General features: G+C 36.9%; 1 protein-coding gene across 4 annotated transcripts in view; it reads left to right on the top strand.

Moving 5' to 3' along the window:
• NIPBL (NIPBL cohesin loading factor) overlaps positions 1–21,488 on the top strand; it is a 147,963-nt gene that overhangs the window by 39,028 nt on the left and 87,447 nt on the right. For all 4 annotated transcript variants that reach the window (XM_058044612.1, XM_058044613.1, XM_058044610.1 and 1 more), the window contains exons 2-4: positions 9,204–9,347; positions 11,840–12,005; positions 13,142–13,272. In XM_058044612.1, coding sequence (XP_057900595.1) covers positions 9,284–9,347; positions 11,840–12,005; positions 13,142–13,272 — 361 coding nt within the window. In that variant the 5' untranslated portion in view covers positions 9,204–9,283. The remainder of the gene's footprint in view (positions 1–9,203; positions 9,348–11,839; positions 12,006–13,141; positions 13,273–21,488) is intronic.

Below are 21,488 nucleotides of genomic sequence, written 5' to 3'. Positions count from 1 at the left end.
GCTGAACTACTTTAAAATGTGTGACTTTGTCCAAATAATTGGAAATAAAGGCATTGCTCAATCCTTGTCTACATGACAGTACTTTAGATTTTTTTAATGCAAATGAAGAGGAGCCACTTAAAAGTGGCTTAGTTGAGCTACATTAAACATTTGAGTTTATATTCTCTTTTAGAATTAGTAGCTTAAATTCAGTTGTTTTTATTTTACTGTAAAATAAAGTTGTATTGAGTGAGCTCTACTCAGGTATGAAGAAAATTTCCAAACTGAATTCAATTAGTTAAGTTTGTTAAAGAAAAAAAATCAGATGCGTGTTTTAGAGAATTTCTATTAAATGGAGATTTTCTTCAGAGTAGTGTGCTTCACTGAATTTGTTTTATACTAACTGGGTCATGGCATTCCTATCTACATAAATAATTACCTTTTGTTTTGCTCTAAATTATGATTTCTAGAAGTGTGTTTTCACTGTTGACAGCTGTTCCGTGTTACTTTGTATTGCTGCAGTACCCAGTGAAGATGAACTGAGAATGTTTAAAATGGACAGGCCACACATTGAAAATCCCCAAGTTTTTTTGTCCATAGCCAACATAATTTCTTCTAATTGTTCTTGATTGAATGTTTGTTTATGCCCTGGCAGAAGTTTGAAAACTTTGGAAGTTGCAGAGCTTAACCTTGGTGGAGGCATGAGCTTGCGTTAGCCTGTGAGCAGCTTTGCTAAGTCCTTGGTGCATTTCCTGTGTAGGTTTTGTTTTGATTTGTAGTATCTGCAGGCTATCAAGGTAGGATGTGGAAGATGGTCAGCAAGGTCAAAGAGACACCATTTCAGAGGAATTTTTTTTTAAATATATCACTCCTTTCAGTACAGCTGGTGAGTTTAACAAACTTCTGTTGTGTTTTTGCTGCAGCTGTAGGAGAACTAGCAGCAGCAACAGAAGTTCAGGATTACGTAGGGCACTTTCATAGATAGCACTATGAACCCATCCCCAGATCTACAAGGACCAAACACCGAAACTAAACACCAAAATAATATTTTTCCTAGCTGTTGAGAGATGCCAGTTGTTACTGTCTAGCCCAAATTGCTTATGGTTAGCTGGTCTTCATTTGAGCTTAAGCTCATTAGCAGTTATTCCAACACAATACATCTAGATGTTGCATGCACTGTGCTTCAGGGTTTATTAATAACCTTTTAAATGTGTTTGATATTTTTTTCCCCCAGCTATTCTTCATTTGTTTTCTGTGCTGTTTTTGAGCTCACTGTGCTTCAGAAGTTTAGCTGACCTGATTGTATGTGGAATTGGGAAAAAGGACTATCTTGGCTGACTAGTGATACAGTTTCACAGGCTTATTTGTGACTTCTTTGTCTATAATGTTAATAGGGATTGAGCTAAATAGGGTAGGAAGATAGTTTTTTAAATGCCATAAAGGAAAACATCAGGGAATCGTGACACTAATTGTAGTTACAAAGTCATTGAGCTTTATAGTTTTAGCATTGCTAAGCTGGATGGTGTATGTTCAAAAGGCTTATGTAATTCTCAGTTTTGGAACACAAATATTAACTAAAATCAGCTATCAAACATATAAAAAATTTAATCTCATGAAGCCCCTATGCAGTTACTGTATTTATTAGACACTAACACTGCAGTTGCGCTTTTTTGCAAGTTACCTTTGCTCTTGTGTTCAACCTTCTGAAGCAATATGTTTTTGCAAGATTAGTAATCTTAATTAAACTGTTTAATTCCATTGATTATTTAGGGGGTTTTGTCTCTTAAATGTTAGCATACTTTCTATATACTCTGTATGCTGCATAAACAATATATAATACCTCATGAATATGAACTAAACACAACAAATTTTCAGTAGGGAATGCTATAAAATGACAAAAATAATTACATTGCCATAATTGTGCAAATGTGTACAGTAGGACAATATAGCCAAAGCTTGCTGTGTTTCTGCACACAGTCACTAAAATCACCACTTAATTTAATAGTTTTCTACCTATTGATCATTAGTCATCTCTTTATCTGTAAGTTCCTCAGCCTAATAATTTTGGAAAGCATCAGCATCAGAAAATTTCAGTTATCTTTAGAAGGGCTGGAAGCCTCAAGACAGTTTAGTTTGTGAAAATTGGTTGTTGAATAGAGGAGATTCTTGTGTTCCCATTGAGAAAGAGGCTGTAGCATGTGCTCTCTTCATCCAGCAGCTGAGACGTGTGGGAGTGGATTTGATATGAGAGAGGGAAACTGGATGTGTTACAGAGGGCTAGTTGAGAGTCTTTGCATGGAGGAACTGCTTCATTGTGTTTAGAGCACAAGGGGAAGTAGTACAGCAATTCAGAAGAGAAGCATCTTAACTCCCTGCAGTGCTGTATAGCATCTCTCTTGTATGTGGGAGAGGTTAAAGTTTAAAAACAGGCTACAAGATGAATATTAGGGCAAACAACGTTTCACTGATCAATATTAATTGTAGTATGAAGAGGCACTGATGTGTTTTTGAAATGCAGCTCCCTAAATCTGTTTATATAGAATGTTATGTTTCTGTGTATTGTGGATTACTAAAGATATGATATACCGGTGAATCTGTTTTCTTAGTGTATATGGAATAACTTTGGAGGGATTTTAATTTATTTTCAAAGTCATAAAAGAGGCAAAAATTGTTTGTCATGAAGACTTGTGTAAAATCAGCTGCTGCCTCAAGAGATTAATTTCATACCAGTTTTGTTTTGTAAAGGTTACATAGGATCTGAGAGAGTTCAAGGGCAGAAATGCAAAATTAAAAATTGGAAGAGACTACTGTATTAAGTAGGTTTTGGTTCAGTGTTTAATCACTAGGCTTTTTGCCTGGTTAAGTTCCAGCCGAATAAGAGATGAAAAAATCTTGAAAATACAAGTAAATGTCAGTGTTTAGGAAAGGGCAGCACTACTAACAGCTAATATGAGACATTCCAGAAAGTTGGAAAAAATCAATCTGCTACTTCCTCCCTAATACCTATCTCAACTATTTTATGAATGAAGATGGGTATTGCAACCTAAAGTGTTCTCCATTTAAATGAACTCTTTGATTTGCTTTTGCTCTTCTATACATCCCTTAGCTATTTTCTTCCAATAAAGTGAACTATATCTAATATCAGCCACTTATACGTGCCTGAGCAAGCACAAGGGCTATGCTTACTCAAAAGAGCTTTGCTTTCTTCATTGGAGTAAAAATTGCATGTGGAAAACGTACTGCAGATGAGAAATAAGTGTATGAGCTGCTGAAGTAGGTTGATGTTTTCCATTCATGTTTGTTTCTCAGTGATGGTTAGTATCACGACTGCTCCACTTCACAAGGTTTGCATGGTCCCACTTGTCAAGCCTGTCCAGGTCCTTGTGGATGACCCCTTCCCTCCAGCATGGCACTGCATCACACAGCTCAGTGTCAGCAAACTTGCCATGGCTGTGTTCAGTCCCACTGTCCCACAGATCTGCGAATTACTTATAGGCATCTTTTCTCTACAAATGGCCTGGTCTGAATTTGGGCATGGTCCAATTGTGTCAACTCCCTTTATTTCTTTCCCCAGAAAGACTTTTCACAGTTGCAGAGCACGACTGATGCTTATCCTGATAGAAATACGTGTGCTCCTGCGTTAGGGGGTGTCTTTGGCTGAATCCACAGACCAGTCTTAGTGTGTCTGTGCTTTCACTGCTTGTGCTGGGATTGCTCTTCCTGTGTATTGTGGTGTCACTGCCACTGGTATCGCATGGGCAGGAGAGACATCAGTGTCATTGTTTATCAAATCAGAGCAGCAGAGCCCAAAGGAATTGGGTAGTAATTACAGATTACAAAGCTGGCTGCTTTAATTTTTTTTCCCTAAAGATTGCTTTATACTGGTAAGCAACTTACAGTTGTATAGTATAGTACTTTTCACTAAGGGTTTTTTTCTTACCGTGATTGTAGTTTGTGTTGATATGAGCACCTACTATAGGAAAACACAGTATGCTAATACTGGTTTAGAAGTTGTACTAGGTAATCCTTATCTCAAACTTCTTCATTTTTCACTTGTTTTGTCAGCATCACTGTTTCTGCTGTCTGATCACTTTATGAATGAAACATGCATATTTCACTAGTTCACACACACATACACACTCTTCCCTGCTTGCACCCTCCCTTTTCCTTTACCTCCACTGACATGCTGCAACCACCTCTTTGGCTGTCAACTTAAATAAATATACAGTAGCTTCAAGTTTTCTTGTGTTACTCTTTCAACCTTAGAGAGCTGCATCCGGCAGCTGGTTAATAAATGTTCTCTGTTCATTTCCATTGATGACTTTTTTTGAGATTGAATCAGCTTTAAATGCTTTATATTGTAAATGTGTATGCTTGCCCCTCCCCAGATACTTAAGTATTAGATTATGTTTTGTCAACTATATCTCCTTCTTTAGTATGTTTGAGGTATTTTTGAAAGCATTTAGTTGTGGAAACTTAGTGTCGCTGTATAAACTGTAGCTCTGGAATAGAAACCAGAAATCTGCCCTCTTGTGGATAAATCTGTCTGATGTACCTCAGTCACAGTATCTTACCTCAATGAGAACTAAAGGATATTAATTTATTCTCCTTGTGATTCTCATTCTTTAAGCACTTTTAAAGGATAGTTTATGGTCTGATAGCAGAGATTTGTGTAATAACAAACAAGAAAAGTAGCTTATTGCAAAATGTAGAAGTTTAAAACTGAGAGACAATGATTCATAAATTTGTGATTCAGGTTTGTTGATTTAAAAGAAAATGTCCATTCGTCATCTAAATTATGAATTAGCTAATATATAGTTATACTAGTTTAGTTTTCTTATGCAGATGAGGAAAAGTTAAGATCATGATGCTGTGGTTAAGTCTATATGATGTTATTCAACATATAGGAAACTGAAACTGCTTTTTAAAGTACTTTAATGCTAAATAAAGGTTTCATAATCTAAGCAAAATAAAACAAGACTGTTTGAAGTACTTTACTTCATAGGATGTATTTTAAAAAGAAAAGTATAGATATCTAATATCATAGCTTTTCTTTAAAATTTAATTTTAGTCTACCTTTTTACTTCTTGGAAAATATTAGGTCACTTACATATAATACATTGTTTTAAATCTGAAGATATAATAAGTTAAAGAATACCCTGGAGAATGAGAAATGAAACATTTAAACATACATAGGAAACTGCCCAGTACTGAGATTGGTTACTTATCTGTGCTTTGCTGCTCAGCCTTTTTGTATTACTGCGTAAACAGATTTTTCCTTTTGTTTTGTTTTTTACTCTTCTCATGCATGCACACAGCAAATCTGCGGAAAACCTGGTGTTTTTGTTAGAGACACGACAGTTTCTCAACCAGGAGGAATGTTTCATAAATGCAGAGCTTGTACCATTATATGATAACCAGTGGTCAGAGTCCTCTCATCATTTAATTGATAGTTAAATGCTACAATATCTGAAAAAATACAGCTGCAGTTTGTTTCTCTTTCTTATTTTGTTTTTACAGAGTAATTTTTTTTTTATTTGCTTGGGTTGTTGTTTTTTTTTTTTTCCCTTTTATGCTTGTAGTTTCTCTTTGCTGGATATCAGTGTCTGTACTTAAATTGTTCCCAGCTTACTATCATCCTCTCTTCCTCCCTTAATTTTGCCTTTGCAGTAAAGGGTAATATAGATAATTTAAAAAAAAATTAAAAAAAGGGAAAAGGATAACTTGCAAAAATAACACTTTAAATTTGTACGTATTAACCACATCCTAAACTTTTTTTATACTACTTTCCTTGCTAAGTTGGCTTGGCTTTTCTATATTAGTGTATATTATGATGATAACCTTTTCCTGCGTTATTCTTTAGATATGCTGCCATTTCACGGTTTTCCTTTCACTGAGGTATTCTTTGTGTTGCTTCCTTTGTTCACTGCAATTCCTTCCTCCCAAAAATATCTTCTGTGGTATCCATTCTTTCTTATAAAGAAACAAGAGCATAAATACCTATATACTAAATATACAAGACCTCATACATTTATATAGACTGGATTTCTTGTACTTTTTCTGAACTGCTACACTACATTCTAATACATTGGTTAAAAGCCTTCTGCTGCAGATCTTTGATTTTCTTAATTCAGCTAATATTTCATTTTTTCAGTTAAGGGATAAAAATATTACACTGTTTTTAACAACTACTGAACAATCCTGGCAATGGAAAATTTTTAGATATTGAAAATGATTGTTCTTCTTGACTAATAGTAAGCTGCTACAATAGTACTTTTAACTCTTTTTATATTTGGGGAATGGTGGTAGGGGAGAAAAACCCCAACAAAACTTGCCTAACAGTCAAGCTATTGTTACATGCTGTACTGATGTTTTATATGGAACAATTGTCTTGAGCCATCGATCTTTATTCCTCTAACTGCTTGGGATTTTAAAATCTTAAAATGATTTTGGTTTTCTTATGTTCTCAGTAGCATCAAATTTGAGGTGTAGTTTCACTGGATCTCGGTCTCTGCTTCTGGATTTGAATCCCACCTTGTTTGCCAGTTTTATAACAGATGCAATTTTGCCCTCAACATGACGGATTTAGTATTTGGATCCAGATATGACTATGTGGTTTCTTCATATTGTGTTTGTTTTGTAAACTAATCCCATCACTTAATCCCATCAGTCTCTCTTTCTCTCTTGTTTACTCTCATCTGTTTATTCATTTCATCATGCTTACAGAAACTTCATAATGTCAGAGGTGGAGTTCTTGAATTGCCATGCTTAGCCCCCAGCTGGTGCAGGCAACCACATCCTGTCCCTTCTGTAACATCTGTACAATCCGTCTTTGGAGTAGAGGTGTTGGTTATCTCTACTAATGTAAGGCTATTGGAGAAATTGGCAGCTCTGATGGTGAAAAACTCCGTTCTGGTTTTCTTCTTGCTTGCATTTATGTGCCCATTTATTGTTGTGTTAGTATTGCTCTGTGGCTTTCTTCCTTTGTAGCCTTCTTTGACTGCCTTAGAGAGAGCAACCACATCCCCTCTTGACCTTTGTTTTGTTAGTTAAACAAACCAACCCCTTTTACTCTTCTCTTACAAAGAAAGTTTACTTTTCCCCTGCTCACTGCACTTGCTCCACTCTGAGGTCTGGATGTTGCCAGGTTCAGGTTCTTACCATATATCTGTGGAGAAGGTTTTTAATTTTAAGTGTGTGATTTTGGAGGTATTATTCCTGTATAACATCTCAATAATTTTCTTTATTGTGGCAGTAATACTTGAATTAGGAATGAACTTGAATTAGGAGTTTTCTGTGTTAAGAGCTTTCTCATATGATGAGGAAGTGAAAGTGAATAGACTTTTTTTTTTCTTATATTTTATTGTTTCTGTGCTACATAAAAATTTCCAGTAATACTGGCCAGTGACGTGGCCTTTCCTTTGATGCATTTTCAGTTGAGAGAAGTCATCAGACATGATACTTTTATAGTAAATACAATTTATGTGTGAAAGGTGTTCTTTAGTTTCTAGGCTTTCAGTGAAAACTTGGATTTTAGAAGTGTTATCTCCTGTGGGCTTTTTGCTGCAGACTCATTATGAGACTCTTTTAGCATATTTTCTTTGATTCTTAAAATTTCTTTTTAAGAATTGCTTATTTGTGGAACTAGGCAACCACTGAAATTCTGCATATATTTGTATTCATTTAGAGTAAAAAAACCTTGGGTATTGAGTAGTACTTGAAACTGTTCTGATGGAAGTTTTCTCCTGGATTAAAAAAAACTCCAAGCACAGCAATCCACACAGAGTATCTGTCTGTAGCATTTTCCTTACTGACTATATTTCTGTATTGGCAATGTACTATATTTTTAATTTTAAAAAAGTAATTTAGGTCAGAATGAGACTGTGGCAGCTGTGGCAAAGGAAGTCATTCACTCTCAGTTCTGTTTAGCCTCAGTTTTTCAAAGAACATGCAGTTAGGGAAAATTTGAAAAATTTGAAAATTTGAAAATTTGGCTGATGAAAACTTTGAGCACAAAAAGCCTTGTAGCATTTCTTTTCCTTGTCTTGGAGTCTGTATGTATTCATAAGCAGTGGTGCTTTATATATTGCCATATGTTGCCATGTTGGTGTGGCATAAGAAATAATGTTACTAAGAAACATTAGTAAGGAAATTATAAGGATCGCTTGATTTGTATGTATTTTATATACAATTATCAAAACCTATAAGGACCTAGTGGTTTGTATGTATTTTATATGTAATTCTCAAAAATGTAGGCTTAAAGTAAGTAAATCGTGATTTCAGCATTTCAGTAGAAAAGAGAAATGCTTATGTAAGGACTCTTTACTGTCAACAGCCTGTCAACACAAATGCCTGTCTGCAACAGGTAACCACATATCAAATTCCTTTAATGTTTTCAGAAAAATCATGCCAATTTCACAATATACTAGGGGATTATAGTGTGTGATGTTTGATGGTTTGGAACTGCAGCTTTTGGGTTTCTTTTAGCAGTGTGGACTTCCTTCTGTTTGGGATCTTTATAATTAGTGAAATCCAAGTGAACTAATTGCTTTTTCTGTTGTTGAATATCAAATGTGCTGTTTTACAGGAAAGATATGAGCTAATTCAGTGGTCGCAAAACTTTGTTTCTTCCCCAAGAGGAGTAATTAGAATTTCTGGTAGTAGTTTGACCAGACAGAGTTACGTATTGAAGAGATATTGTCAAATCAATTTTGAAATAGCTACTACTTCTATAATGTACTTAGATTTTGTATTTGTCAATATGTTTGCTTCTTTATTTTTGAATCTGTAAATTACTCCTTTTAGTTTCACTAGTCTCTTTATGAAACTATTGCCTTCTTCTGCAATACTGGGAAGTAACAGCTAATTACTTAAACTGGCTATGCATCAAGTGCGATTACACTCCAGCATGAACAGTTAGAAGTTTTGTTACCAGTTTTTCAGTCAGTGTTGAATAACTTGAAGGATTTTTTTTTTGTTGCCTTATCTTGCATCTTTTTTTTGATGAAGAGGTTGCTTCTGAGACCAGAAGGAAGCTTGCCTTTTAATTTGCTAATGCCACTTGTTACTTAGAATCTACACTGTTCTACCCACTCTTGAAAAAATTTACTTAGCATGCAGCTAAAGGTAGTATGGTCTGTTTCATTTATGTTAATGAATGTAAAATTTTTAAAAAGTAAACTGAGAGATTTTATTTGGTTTTGTTCTTTTTGTTTTGTGTTTAGTGCTTGGGAGATGGGAAGTAATGATAGCTGGCACCTGAACTGAAATATCTGTGTAGGCACTACTCTCCCAGAACTTCAGGATGAATGGGGATATGCCTCATGTTCCCATCACTACTCTTGCAGGGATTGCTAGTCTTACGGACCGTAAGTACTCTTCTTTTTCTCATCTTTACTATGTTTTTTTCTACCTCTTTGGTAAATATCTGCATTTTCAAAATTCTAAAATAGTTTTATTTTTAAAGTTCTTACAGTTAAATCTGTTTAAAATCAGACTTATCATTAAATACGTTAGCCTTGTTATTGCTTTAATTGTAAAAGTCTATCCAATAAAACCATGCGTATTTAGGCATAAAGTGAAATGCAGGTTAAAAAAAACCCTTAAGGGAAACCTGAAACAAAATATAGGAATTCATTATTTGTTTGCTGCATCATTTAGTAACATATCTGGGTACCATACAAATAAAGAAAAATATATTAATGATAAAGTGCTTCTAAAACATGCATCCCATCATCTTCACTAAAAAGAAACATGGGATTAGACTGATGTGCAATTAGTCAAGAGAGAATATACTGAATATACTTTGAAACTAGTTCATTAATTTTGAACTAGTTAGTAGAGGCACAAAATGACTTCTAGAATAAAAATAAGCAGCTGAACTTGAGTCTTTTTTCTTTGCTGTTCAGCCAGCAAAGGGAGCATGTGAAGTGTGTATGCTGACTTTAAGTACGTCAGGAAGAAAATATGCAAGGAAAGAAAAATAACTATTTACCTTACAAGCTGATATTGACACAAAACCAAATCATTATAATGTGACCAAAAAATGATTTCTAGTGAAAACTAAGAGGAGATTTATTAATCTATAGTGAGGACCTGGAGCAACCATTGCAGTAAGAGCAGCTGGGACAGAGAGGCATCTTATTTATGTAGTGTAAGAAAGATTTTGTAGCTCAGTTGTCTGTTTGAGGATAATTGGACTCAGTGACCTTAGGTGCTTCTTCTAAGCACTTCTGTTGTTACACTGTTGAAAATTGGAGGCTTTCCAAGAAACACTGGAAGTATATATCCAGCAATTGAATTTAATTGCTCACAGTAAAAAAGAAAGATGTTTTGGAGGAAAAACCCACTTCATGTACTTCTGGTATATTCTGGAGTATTGAAGTGAAAGATACAGGTTATGTATTTAAGTGTGTATCTGTGTATGACCATGTCCATCTAATATCCGACCATCAGGATGCAAATAGTAGGTTTCTGGCTATGGAGAGTTTTCCAGAATTGTTTGCAGGTAAGGTTGCTTGACTGGTGGAAATCACTGATCAAATTCTGGTGCAAGAGTTCCTTCAATTACGGAACTGTAATGGACAAGGCCAGTTGCCCTGAAAACATGGATGATATGATCATCCTGAAGGCAGTCGAGTAGGCTAGCTAAATTGATGCTAAAGCATAATCAATATGTTTTGCTGATTTTGCTAATTTTTCGAAGTTTCAGGCACATTCAAGGTAATCTGCTGCAAGTAGTGAAAGCTATTGATATTAATATATTACAAACTTTTATTTGAATTGTAATTTATTCCTAAGTACAGCAATTATATACATTATAAGGGGTAAAAATGCTGGAATCACCCCACTTTTTCAATTTCAAAATACAAAAGAATAAAAAAATATGTTTCACTTTGATTGGGGTTTTTTTCTGAAATTGTTTGTAATGGTTTTCAGTTAAAACCTTGATCTCAGGGATGTGATCAGCCTGGTAATTTGGAATAACCAGCTGAGAGTAAGTTCAGAGTCAGCCAAGCTGACTCTTACCAAGCCAAGAGTCAGCTTGTTTTCCTGAACCAGCTGAGGTGGCCTTGCTCTTTATCTAGCCTTTTGGCCGCTCCTGGCTTAACCTCCTCTGCTCTGTGTAACTCTACAATCATCTGGGTCAAACCTTCTTATATGTGCACTTCCTTGTTATGTCTTAAGATCTAAAAATGCTCTAAGAAATTGAAATGTTGCTTATAATCTGATTGAAATAGTGTTTTCACTAAATCTTTTCATGAGATTTCTGAGTTTTTCTGACTGAATTGACATTTCAATGAGCACACCAACCAACAATACTAGGGCTGTCTTGAGAAGATGGTTTACATAAGAATAAATACAAGAAGAGAAGAATAAACTGTGAATTTAATTAGTGTGTTTATTTAGTTGTTGGGTTGTTTGGTTTTTCTGATTAGTTGGGGGTTTTTTGGTTTTTCTTTAAAGACTTTATAATAAAGTGGTAACACTAATTAAATATTGAGATCAGAGTAGAAAACTGAAATCCTCAATGCCCTTACAGTACTTCATGTAACTACAAAAATTTTGCATTTCCTTTTTTTTTATCAATGCTTTTGGCTCCAGGAGAAGGGTGCCATAATGTAATAAAGAGCGTAATATTCTGGAGTGTTTAGATAGTCCAGTTATGGGTATGTGAGTGGGGATGTGTGTTTCTTTGTGTGAATTTAAGAATTAAAAAAATTCAGAAGTGTTCCCTGTGTTTTAAATCTAGTTGTCGGGTTTTCTTTCTTAATCTTGTAAGAGAGTAAGGGGGTGTCCACATTTGTGTGTTTGTGTCTCATGAAATGATTATAAAGTATTTCCTCTTTTCTAAAAACAGTTTTGAACCAGCTGCCTCTTCCATCACCTTTACCTGCTACCACAACAAAAAGCCTGCTTTTCAATGGACGGATAGCTGAAGAGGTGAACTGCCTTCTGGCTTGCAGGGATGAAAATCTGGTTTCACAGCTCGTCCACAGTCTCAATCAGGTGTCAACAGATCACATGTATGTATTTTGAACTTCTACATCAGATCGCCATCCTTACTCCTTGAAATGAAAATTTACTGGATTGAGAAGGATGTTTGTGAGAATATGAAAATTAGAATGTGTAGGTTTTTCCTTAGGCTTGCTTAGTAAGTGGCCGCAATATAAGAGTCATATGTTTCATTCAGACAATGTTAATAATTGTCCATCAGCCCTTACACCTAACTGTGGAGTTATTTTACAGATCTAACGCTTATTCCCTTCTTGGTAGGTTAGAGTGCAGACTTTATGGTGTTGATCGGGCAATACTAATTTGCGTTCAGTATCAGTCACTAATGCACACAGACAAATTGCATACCCAAGAAGAATTTTGACACCTGATTAGGTGTCAGTTCTGATTAGGTATTGAACTTAAGTAGTTTAGCAACTGAGCCATTAAGTATGCTAATGTGTTCTCTTTTTGTTATTTTTTTTATTTCTCCCTGGTGTCCCTTGAATTGTTTTATGTTGACAACACTGTCGTTTCTTTAACTGTTTTGTTCAAATGGAAGTAGCTTTTAAAAGTCCTCAAAGCATACAAGAAGTGAGTGTGCAGATGCATTTATAGAAAATCCATTACATTTCTTTATGGTTCACAGGGAATCCTGTGATCTCAAAGATATGCCAATTTCCCCTTTTCAAAGTAAAAAGGTTTTCAGAGCATTGGGTTGAAACCTGAATATTACAGTTACCTGAATGTTATACATTGATACATATGTTATTTTCACTCCTACAGTAATATGTTCTTGGTGTTATGCCAAAGTGCTCTTTTGTAGAGATGACCACAATATAAAAATGTGCCTAAGATACTTCGTATGAGAATCTTAAACTGACAGCCACATATATGTAAGAGCTTAGTAACAGAAAATAATTGGGAGGACTTGCAGAAATATTTCTTCTGCCATTCCTTAAGGGAGAGGGTGAAAAAAACTAGAGGCAGGAAGCAGTGCTTTGCAGACTTGATTTTTCATATATTTTAACAGTAAATTGTCTTCTTTCATTTTGGTTTTGGTTTTTTTTTTGGTTTTTTTGGTTTTTGTTTTTTTTTACTTGACTCATAGTTTCTTATAATTTGAAAATGCATTTGCCTCTTTATTTGCTTACTTCCACAATTCCAGAGAGTTGAAAGATAACCTTGGCAGTGATGATCCAGAAGGAGATATACCAGTCTTGCTGCAGGCTATTCTGGCAAGGAATCCTAATGTTTTCAGGGAGAAAAGCATGCAAAACAGATACGGGGTACAAAGCGGTAAGGATTTTTGATTATCTATTGATTAATTTTGTGTTGTTCTGTAAATCTAGGGGACTGATACTAACCACAAATATATATGGAGCACAGTGGTCGTATTTATGCCTTGCCTTGTGTTTGATAGTGATTTAAAGCTATGTACCTTAACATCCTTTAAGAGCAATTGTATAGTAAAAAGATGGAAAATAAAAGCTACCAGGTATTATTCTAAAAATGTTTCATTTCACCTCAAAGTGTAATCTCTAGAATAAGTAATTGGATTTTATTTTGAAACAATGTTATTTTGAATTTTTTATGCTTTCATATGTTCATATGTTTTTCTTGGTAAATATTTGAAGTTGAAAACATATGTGTTGATCTTACTGAAAATCTATATGATTCTAGTGTATCACTGCAGTGAGAGTTCTTAACCATTCTGGAGTAAGGAATAAGGTTGACTGAGGCATCCTTAATAGTTCCTCCGTGCCATTCCTCATCTTAGTAACTTGTGGTGCCCTACAGCTCCAAGCTATTTATGCATTTTGGGAGACTAAAACCTTATGCATCTTTCCATAAATGTCAGCTACTTCAATAATGTTTTTACATTTATGCAAGAACTCAAGTGCACTTCCGCGTGTAAAAGGAAAAAACTTAACACATGCACTTATTAATAAGAATATGTATCTAACTGAAGAATCACCTGTTGTCGAGCCATCCTAGTTAAAGCATGTATGCTGCTGTAGTACAGTTTAGTTGTACAAGATTTTTTACATAACTTGTAACTTGAGTTATGTTTTTATGAAGTGCATTCTTTTCCATTTGGTAGGAATGCTAAAATGGATTTATGCATATCACTTTTTTAGAAGAAGAAAAATTGTTGTAAGACTGTGAGTAATATGTAGGGAATCTCATTCTAGTAATGTTTCTGCAAGGATGGTGTTTTCTGTGCTATGTAGTAATATGACAACAATGTAAAAAGTAAAACATACTGTAGTGCTAATGGCCACAGACTAATTTCAAATCCATTACAGACCCAGTGTTTGGGGCTTGTTTTTACTTCTTTTTCATTACATCATTATCACATATATAGGTACCTGTCTGGAAGCTTTGGAAAACCTGTTTTTTTGTTGTTGGGGAGTGTTTAGTTTAGTTTTGGGTTTTTTTCTTTCTTTTTTTCTGTTAAATTACCTGGACTGGGCCTTCCATGTCTTGCCCCTGCCGTCTATAAGAGAGATAGAGGAGTGAGAGCTTTCCATCATAGATTTAAGTAAATTAGGGGGTTTTTTTGAATTGCATTAGAAAATTAATTATATGTTTTCTGTCATTCGTTTAACCCAGAAACTACCACATTTGTGATTCAAAGCATGTTTTAAATTAGGCAGGAGAAAACAAATAGATATATTTTTTAAGTCCTTAAAAAGAGCACTCTGTACTTTAACCACAAAATTGAAACTTTGTCTGTATAGTTGTCTTGGTTTAGGGCAAACTGGGAGAAAACCTCTAAGGGGTTCCTTTAGAAAGCAGATTTAAGCAGCCCCTCTTCTAACTGGTTTGGGAAAAGATTTCTTTGCAGAAGAGTGGAAAAAACCTGTTTATTTAACAGGCAAAGTATTCACTAACATAAAGAATGAACAATATTAAACAATAAAATTTCTTGCTGCTTTGAAGAAATGACAAACTCAGAAAGTTCCCTTAGTGGACTGTAGCTTGGCTTGCTTTGTTTTGTATTTGTCTTTCCGGCAGTGGATCCAGTGTCTTAGGCCCCGGTGGGTTTTTTGGGTTTTTAGTCTACAGTAGGTTTAAACAGTTCTAAGAAAAAGAAAAACATAGTCTAGGGAACTTTTATGCCTTAGCTAGATAAAAACTGACTAAAAGCAAAGGAGAGCTCTGTCCTGCTGTCTGTTTGTGTTGCAGATAACATAGTCTAGGAGAGAGGGATGCAGGGGAGCAAGTGCAGTTTCTGATAACAAACTATGCTTCTTTTCTCTCCTCTTTTGCTCTCAGAATCAGTCTTAAAGGTGCAAAACTTATTTCTGGGCTAAACACATGAATGGGGATACAAGCACCATAAAGTCACCATAGGACATTCTATTCCTTATCTTTATATTGTTAGCTTAGTACTAAAACTAGCATATATTCTAACTTTATAATCACATACATTATACAATACATATATACATATAGTATGTAGCTATATCTAGACAATGGCAGTAATATTTAGTAAACAGTGATATTTGCATATGGTTCTTACTTAATAATCAGATCTCCCTGAGGTACACATTGTGTTGTTTCATCTTTCTGAATTATCTATTATGTGTAACTTGGTTTTTGAGCAAAGATAACTCTATGACTGCATTTGTTTGTACTTGAGGCAGAACTGATCTTTATTGCCTTTTCTAACAAACCTCTGACGTGCATCACTGGGACTTTGTTTCTGTCTACTATATGCAGGGGCTCAGATTGGGCAGGGCCTGCTTGGTTGGTGGAACTTGAGGTATTAACTAATTAGGTGGCCTTTGCTAGATGTTGCTTTTAATTTTAGGAAGATCTATTACTCAGTGTTTTTGAGGTGGTTTTTGACAGTCTATTGTACTTTTTTATTTTGCTTGTAGCTGGTGCGTGGTAGGGGATATGATATACTCACTTAATGCCATGTTTTTTAGTCTAGGTGTTGATAAGGCTGTTTTTGAAAGGAGTCCTGTTGTCTGATTTAATTTTTTTAGGGGTACTATGCCTTTAAAAGATTTGTTTCTTAAGGCTTAGAATGGTGTTACAGGCTGTAGCATGAGACACACGGTAGGTGTCCAGCCATCCTGTGGTGGCTTTTATTATTGTGATCACGTAGTGCTTACCTTGGCGTGTCTGGGGCAGTGTGATGTAGTTAATTTGCCAGGCCTACCCGTGCTTCTATTTGGACTACTGCCTACCATATTATAGGGGTTTTAGCTGCTTGGTTTGTTTGATCACAGTGCACGTCTTACAGTCATGAATAACTTGAGAAATACTGTTTATGGTTAAATTTACTCCTTGGTCTTGTGCCTACTTATAAGAGGCACCTTTACCTTGATGACTTGAGGCATCATTAGCCTAGTTAGCTAGGAACAGCTCTCTCTTGTGTTACGAATTTAAGTCTGTTTTTGACACTTTTATTTTTGCAGCCTGATTTACCTGTTGATTGTTTTGGTGCTCCTCATTAGCTTTACTCTTGGGGATATGGGCATTTACATGGTAGACTTCTATAGGTAGTTTCTCTATTTTGGTAGTAATATCTTTTTACTCTTTAGTAGCCTAAATTGGTTTTCTTTTATGCTGTTAATTGGCTTGTTTTTCCAACTATCCCCACTGAGTATTGGCTACTTCTATGAATTAAGTGTAGAGGTAGAGCTTTGGCTATTTCTCTCTTTTAGCAGTGTCTAGGGCTAGTTGAATGGCTTTTAGTTTAATGAGTTGGCTTGATCTACCTTTTCCTTTAGTAGATTTTGTGACTTGTTGTGTTGGGTTCTATACAGCTGCTTTTTAATTTCGTTTCATCCCTACAATGTAACAGGAACTCTTAGTAAAGACAGCATAACGTGTTTCTTCTGCTGGTAGTTGGTTGTATGGTGGAGCTTCTTTAGCCTGTGTCATTTCTTGTTTCTCTTCATTAGTGAGACTAAAGTTTTCACTTTTAGGCCAATTTGTAATGATCTCTAAAATCCCAGGGTGATTTAGGTTTCTAATATTGGTGTGCTGTATGATTAGACCACTATACTTGTTCTGTGTGGCTTTGGTAGCATGGTGGATAGAGGTAACTTCTGTTTTGAACATCTACCTTAGCACTGGTAGTCGGGGCCCCAGGAGTTGTGCTTTAGTGCCGATTACTTTTGAGGTGGTTTGGACTCTGCCGTAGGCCGGTAAAAGTTTTTGCTTTGATGGAGTGTAGTTGGCTTTAGACCCTCTGTGGCTTCGACTTTAAAATCTTAGTTGTTGACTTTCAGTCTTACTAGGCACTTTCTGCTAAAAGCTCTAGGGTAGACCAGCTGTAGAGTAGAGCACATTCTTTATATCTGGTCTTGTCTTGACTGGGCTAAGGGCTATTGCATTAATGATTTTCTGCTTGATCTGGGTGAAGGCTTGTTGTTGTTTAGGGCTCCACTGGAAAGCCCTAAGTTCTTCTTGCAGGTGACTAGGTAGAGAGGGCTTACAATCTGGTTGTGTTTAGGAATATGCCTTCTCTAAAAACTTAGGGCACTTAAGAAAGCTTGTATTTCTTTTGTGTTGGTGAAGACATTGCTGTGACCTTGTTGATGACATCAGTGGGAACTTGACACAGTCTATCTTGCTACTTTACTCTCAGGAACTGGATCTTTTGAGCAGATCCCTGAACTTTGCTTTTTTAACAGTGAAACTGGCTTTTAGAAGAATTTGAATGATTTTTTTTCTCCTTTTTCAAACATTTCTGCTGCTGTGCTCTCCTACACAGTGATGTCATCAATGTATTGCAGATGTTCTGGAGCTTTACCCTTTTCTAATGTAGCTTTGATCAGTCCACGGCAGATGGTAGGACTGTGCTTTCACCCCGGGGGCAGTCAGTTCTAGGTGTACTGCATTCCCTTTAATGTGAAGATAAACCGAGGCCTGCATTCTGTCGTTAAAGGAATGGAGAAAACAGTGGCATACCATTTCACAGCCTTGGACTCCAGCTGGTACTGGAGCTCTAATGTGTCTGGCATATAGTACTCAATAGTGGAGTCACTTAGTTTAAGGCATGATAGTTCACAGTCAGTCTCTATTCTCCTTCAGGTTTGCATATAGGTTAAATGAGCTGTTGAAAGGTGAGTGGGTTTTTGCTGATCACTCTGCAGCTCTTTAGCTTACAGATTATGTTATGGATGGGAGTCACACAGTTGTTTTGTACTGCCAGCAGTGCACTGTCAAAGTGGCAATTGGTACTCATTGCTCTTCTCCCTTCAGAAGTCTTACTGCAGCTGGGTTTTCTGATAGTCCAGGCAAGGTGTTCAGTTGTTTGATGCTCTTAGTCTTAACAGCTGCTATCTTAAACATCCACCTGAGTCCCTTTGGGCTTTTTAAATACTCACTTTGGAGGAAATCTTTGTGTAAAATGCATGGGGCTTTTGGGCTAGTCACAGTAGCGTGTTTCTTACACTCATTTCCAGTCAGGCTTATATTAGCTTCTACTAAAGTCAAGTCTTGTGACGCCCCTGTCACACCAGCAATAGAAATAGATTTTGCTCCCCCATGTCTCAATGGGATTAATGTGCACTGTTGTTGACCAAGGCTTCGTATTTTTGTGGTTTTCATGTGCTAGGCCAATGAATTCACACAGTCTAAAAGATATTATTTTCTCTACTCTCTACCTGGTTAAAGGCAAGGCCCCTCTAATCTTGGTTATCCTTTTTTCCTTGAGTGTATGTCTTGGAGGTTTTTAAGGGGATTAGACACATCATTATCATCATACCTGGTAGTTTGGCTGCAGGCTACTGGAGCTGCTTCTTTTTTGGTGGAACTTCTTCTCTGAGTCTTGCTGTCTTTTCATTTAAGCACCAATCCTGCCAGAGCAGTAGATTTTCCATCCTATCTCCTCATATTTTCTCCACAATCACATGGGAAAAACCACAGCTCAGTTCATGGGGTGTAGCTTCTCTCCCTATCTGAGGGACATCTGCGTTTGATACTAGAGCTTCTGATCTGTACTGCTGAGATTTGGAGAAAGCCCTCTTTCATTTCTTCTCTAATCTCCTCTCTGGGTTTCTCATGATTCTCCTCTATCTTATCTTCTAATTTCTGCAGACATGTTTTCACAGCTGCGATTCTGGCATGTGTTGGGCCATGTACAGCATCTGCATGTGCTCAGAGCTTCTTTGCCGTATCAAGCACAGTCTCCTCCCTGTTACCCCACTTCATTATTGCTGAACCAGGAGCGTATTTTTGTAGCCTAAGGTGTATAAGTTTTTGGCACGTACATGGTACCAAGACTGGATTTAAAGTGTTTAGGTCATCTGAGAAGACCGTTTTTGTCACTGCCATTTCTCTCAAGCATTGAATCCCTTCTTCTGTGGTCTTCCACGGGGTTTGCTGCATATAGAGATTGTCCTCATGCAGATATCTTTGTGACCAGAGGCTGTGAGGGTTAGCCCCCCTCATCATTCCTTGATCAATGACAGGATCAAGTGACGGGGATCTCAAATGCCTCACTTCAGTACTATCCAGAATTGTAGCCTTGCCTGCCGCATCCCAAAGATAGACTAACCAACTAATTAGAGATTCATCAGGTCATTAAGTGTAATCTTTTCTTAGGCTATGAAGGTTCTTCAGGGAAAAGGACTCAAAAGTGACTTTTGATCTTGAGTCAGTTGCTTTGACTTCTGATTTTGTGTCAGTAGCTTTGGCTCTGACTTGTGTCAGGAACTGGCACTGAGGTGCCTTCTCCCAGATCATCATCATCAATCACTGCCTGATCAGTTTTGCTTGTGCGCTTCTTTCCTGCGGCGACTGCCAGTGGCTTAGGCTCACTGTCTGGTTTAGCTACAACCTGAGTAGCTGGGGTGCTGGCTATAGCCTGAGTGACTGGGGTAGCTGCTGATTCATCTCCCTGCCCCTCGCCTGTATCTGCTGCCCTACAGTATCTAGTGGCATGTGATAAGCATAGGCCAGGGCCCAGCTTATTGCAATGATCTTTTTTTCTTTCAAGTCATTATGGCAGTTCTCTTCCAGATACTTCCCCACCTTGTCTGGATTCTGAATTTGTTAATGTGAAAATTCTTAGGCTGGGGGATCAGAAAATTCCTTCAGGATTGGACCCATTCTCTCCTATTTTCTACACCTGGATCTGTTTCTGGGTCAGGGGTCTCATTAACTCAGCCTCCATTCTAGAGGAGCTGTAGACCATATAGAGGAAGCTTACTAGATTAAATACTAGGAAGGTGGTCCCTTTAACATTCAGGGGAAACTGAACATTCTGAAAAATTGAGTTAAGGTATTCAAAGGAGAAGAAGGAAAGGCAAGGCTGAAAAGCCTCATCCCTTGCTCTTCTTGTAAGAAACTGTGTGCAATTCCCTATGAGCTCCCAAAACATGCTGCTGGAACTAGAATGCAGGGTAGGATGAAGAAACCATACTTGTCTTAAATAGACTCTAGTCTTAGTAAACTCCCTATAAATCATTATCACCAAACCCAGTGCAATAGCTGTTCTAATCCATGCCCCTCTACTGTAAAAACTACGTGTTAGGGACAATACTGGAGGTATTTCCAGATAAGAAAATAAGCCTAGGGACTAGAAAGGTATTAAAACTTTAAAAAGCCTGGGGAATAGAAACAAGTAAAGGCTTCCACCCAGAGAGACATCATGAATTCAAGCAACATAGCTACTGATTACTTTATCTCGATACAGTGAAAGTGCAACTAAAATGCAGCCAGTACAGGCTTTTTCCACTTTCTCAAGCCTTGCTTTGAGTGCCAAAAAAATGTATTTGTCCTGGTTTAGGGCACATTTGAGAGAAAACATCTAAAGGGGTTTTTTAGAAGGCAGTTCAAACAGTGTTCCTATCCAGCTGGTTTGGGAAAATACTTCTTTGGAGAAAAGTGGGAAAAACCTGTTTATTTAACATGCAAAGCATTCACCAGCACAAAAAATGAACTCACTGCTCTGAAGAGATGACAAACTCAGAGAGTTCCCTTCGTGGGCTGTAGCTCAGCTCACTCAGTGTTTTGTCAGTCCCTGCCGTGATGGAATGCAGCATCCTAGGCCCTGGTCAGCCACAGATGTGAGCTCCTGGTGCCATTCTGGATGTTCACTCTAGAGTAAGTTTGAACAGTTCCAAGAAAAAGAAAAGGCACAGTCCAGGTACTTCTGTGCATCACCAAGCTACAAACTGACTAAAAGGAAAGGAGAGCTCTGTCCAGCTGTCTGTCTGTGCTGCAGAAAACACAGTCCAGGAGAAGGATGCAAGGGAGCAAGTGCAGTTTCTGATAACAAACTGTGCGCTTCTTCTCTCCTCCGAACAAACTGTGTGCTTCTTCTCTCCTCCATTTGCTCTTGGAACAAGTCTTAAGGGTGCAAAACTTATCTTTGGGCTAAACAGATGAATGGGGATACAAGTATCATGAAGTCACTTGAGGACAATACCAGTTCATGCTGATATGGTTACATTATGTCAGCTTTCTGTACAGGAATGTTACTTGTTTGGCTGAAATGTTGTACCTGGCTGTGTTGAGAGTGGCAGTAAGAGGTGAAGGGG

This window comes from Melospiza georgiana, chromosome Z (genome assembly GCF_028018845.1).
Source record: "Melospiza georgiana isolate bMelGeo1 chromosome Z, bMelGeo1.pri, whole genome shotgun sequence".
Lineage (NCBI taxonomy): Eukaryota > Metazoa > Chordata > Aves > Passeriformes > Passerellidae > Melospiza > Melospiza georgiana.
This window is presented reverse-complemented; position numbering and strand designations above follow the sequence as displayed.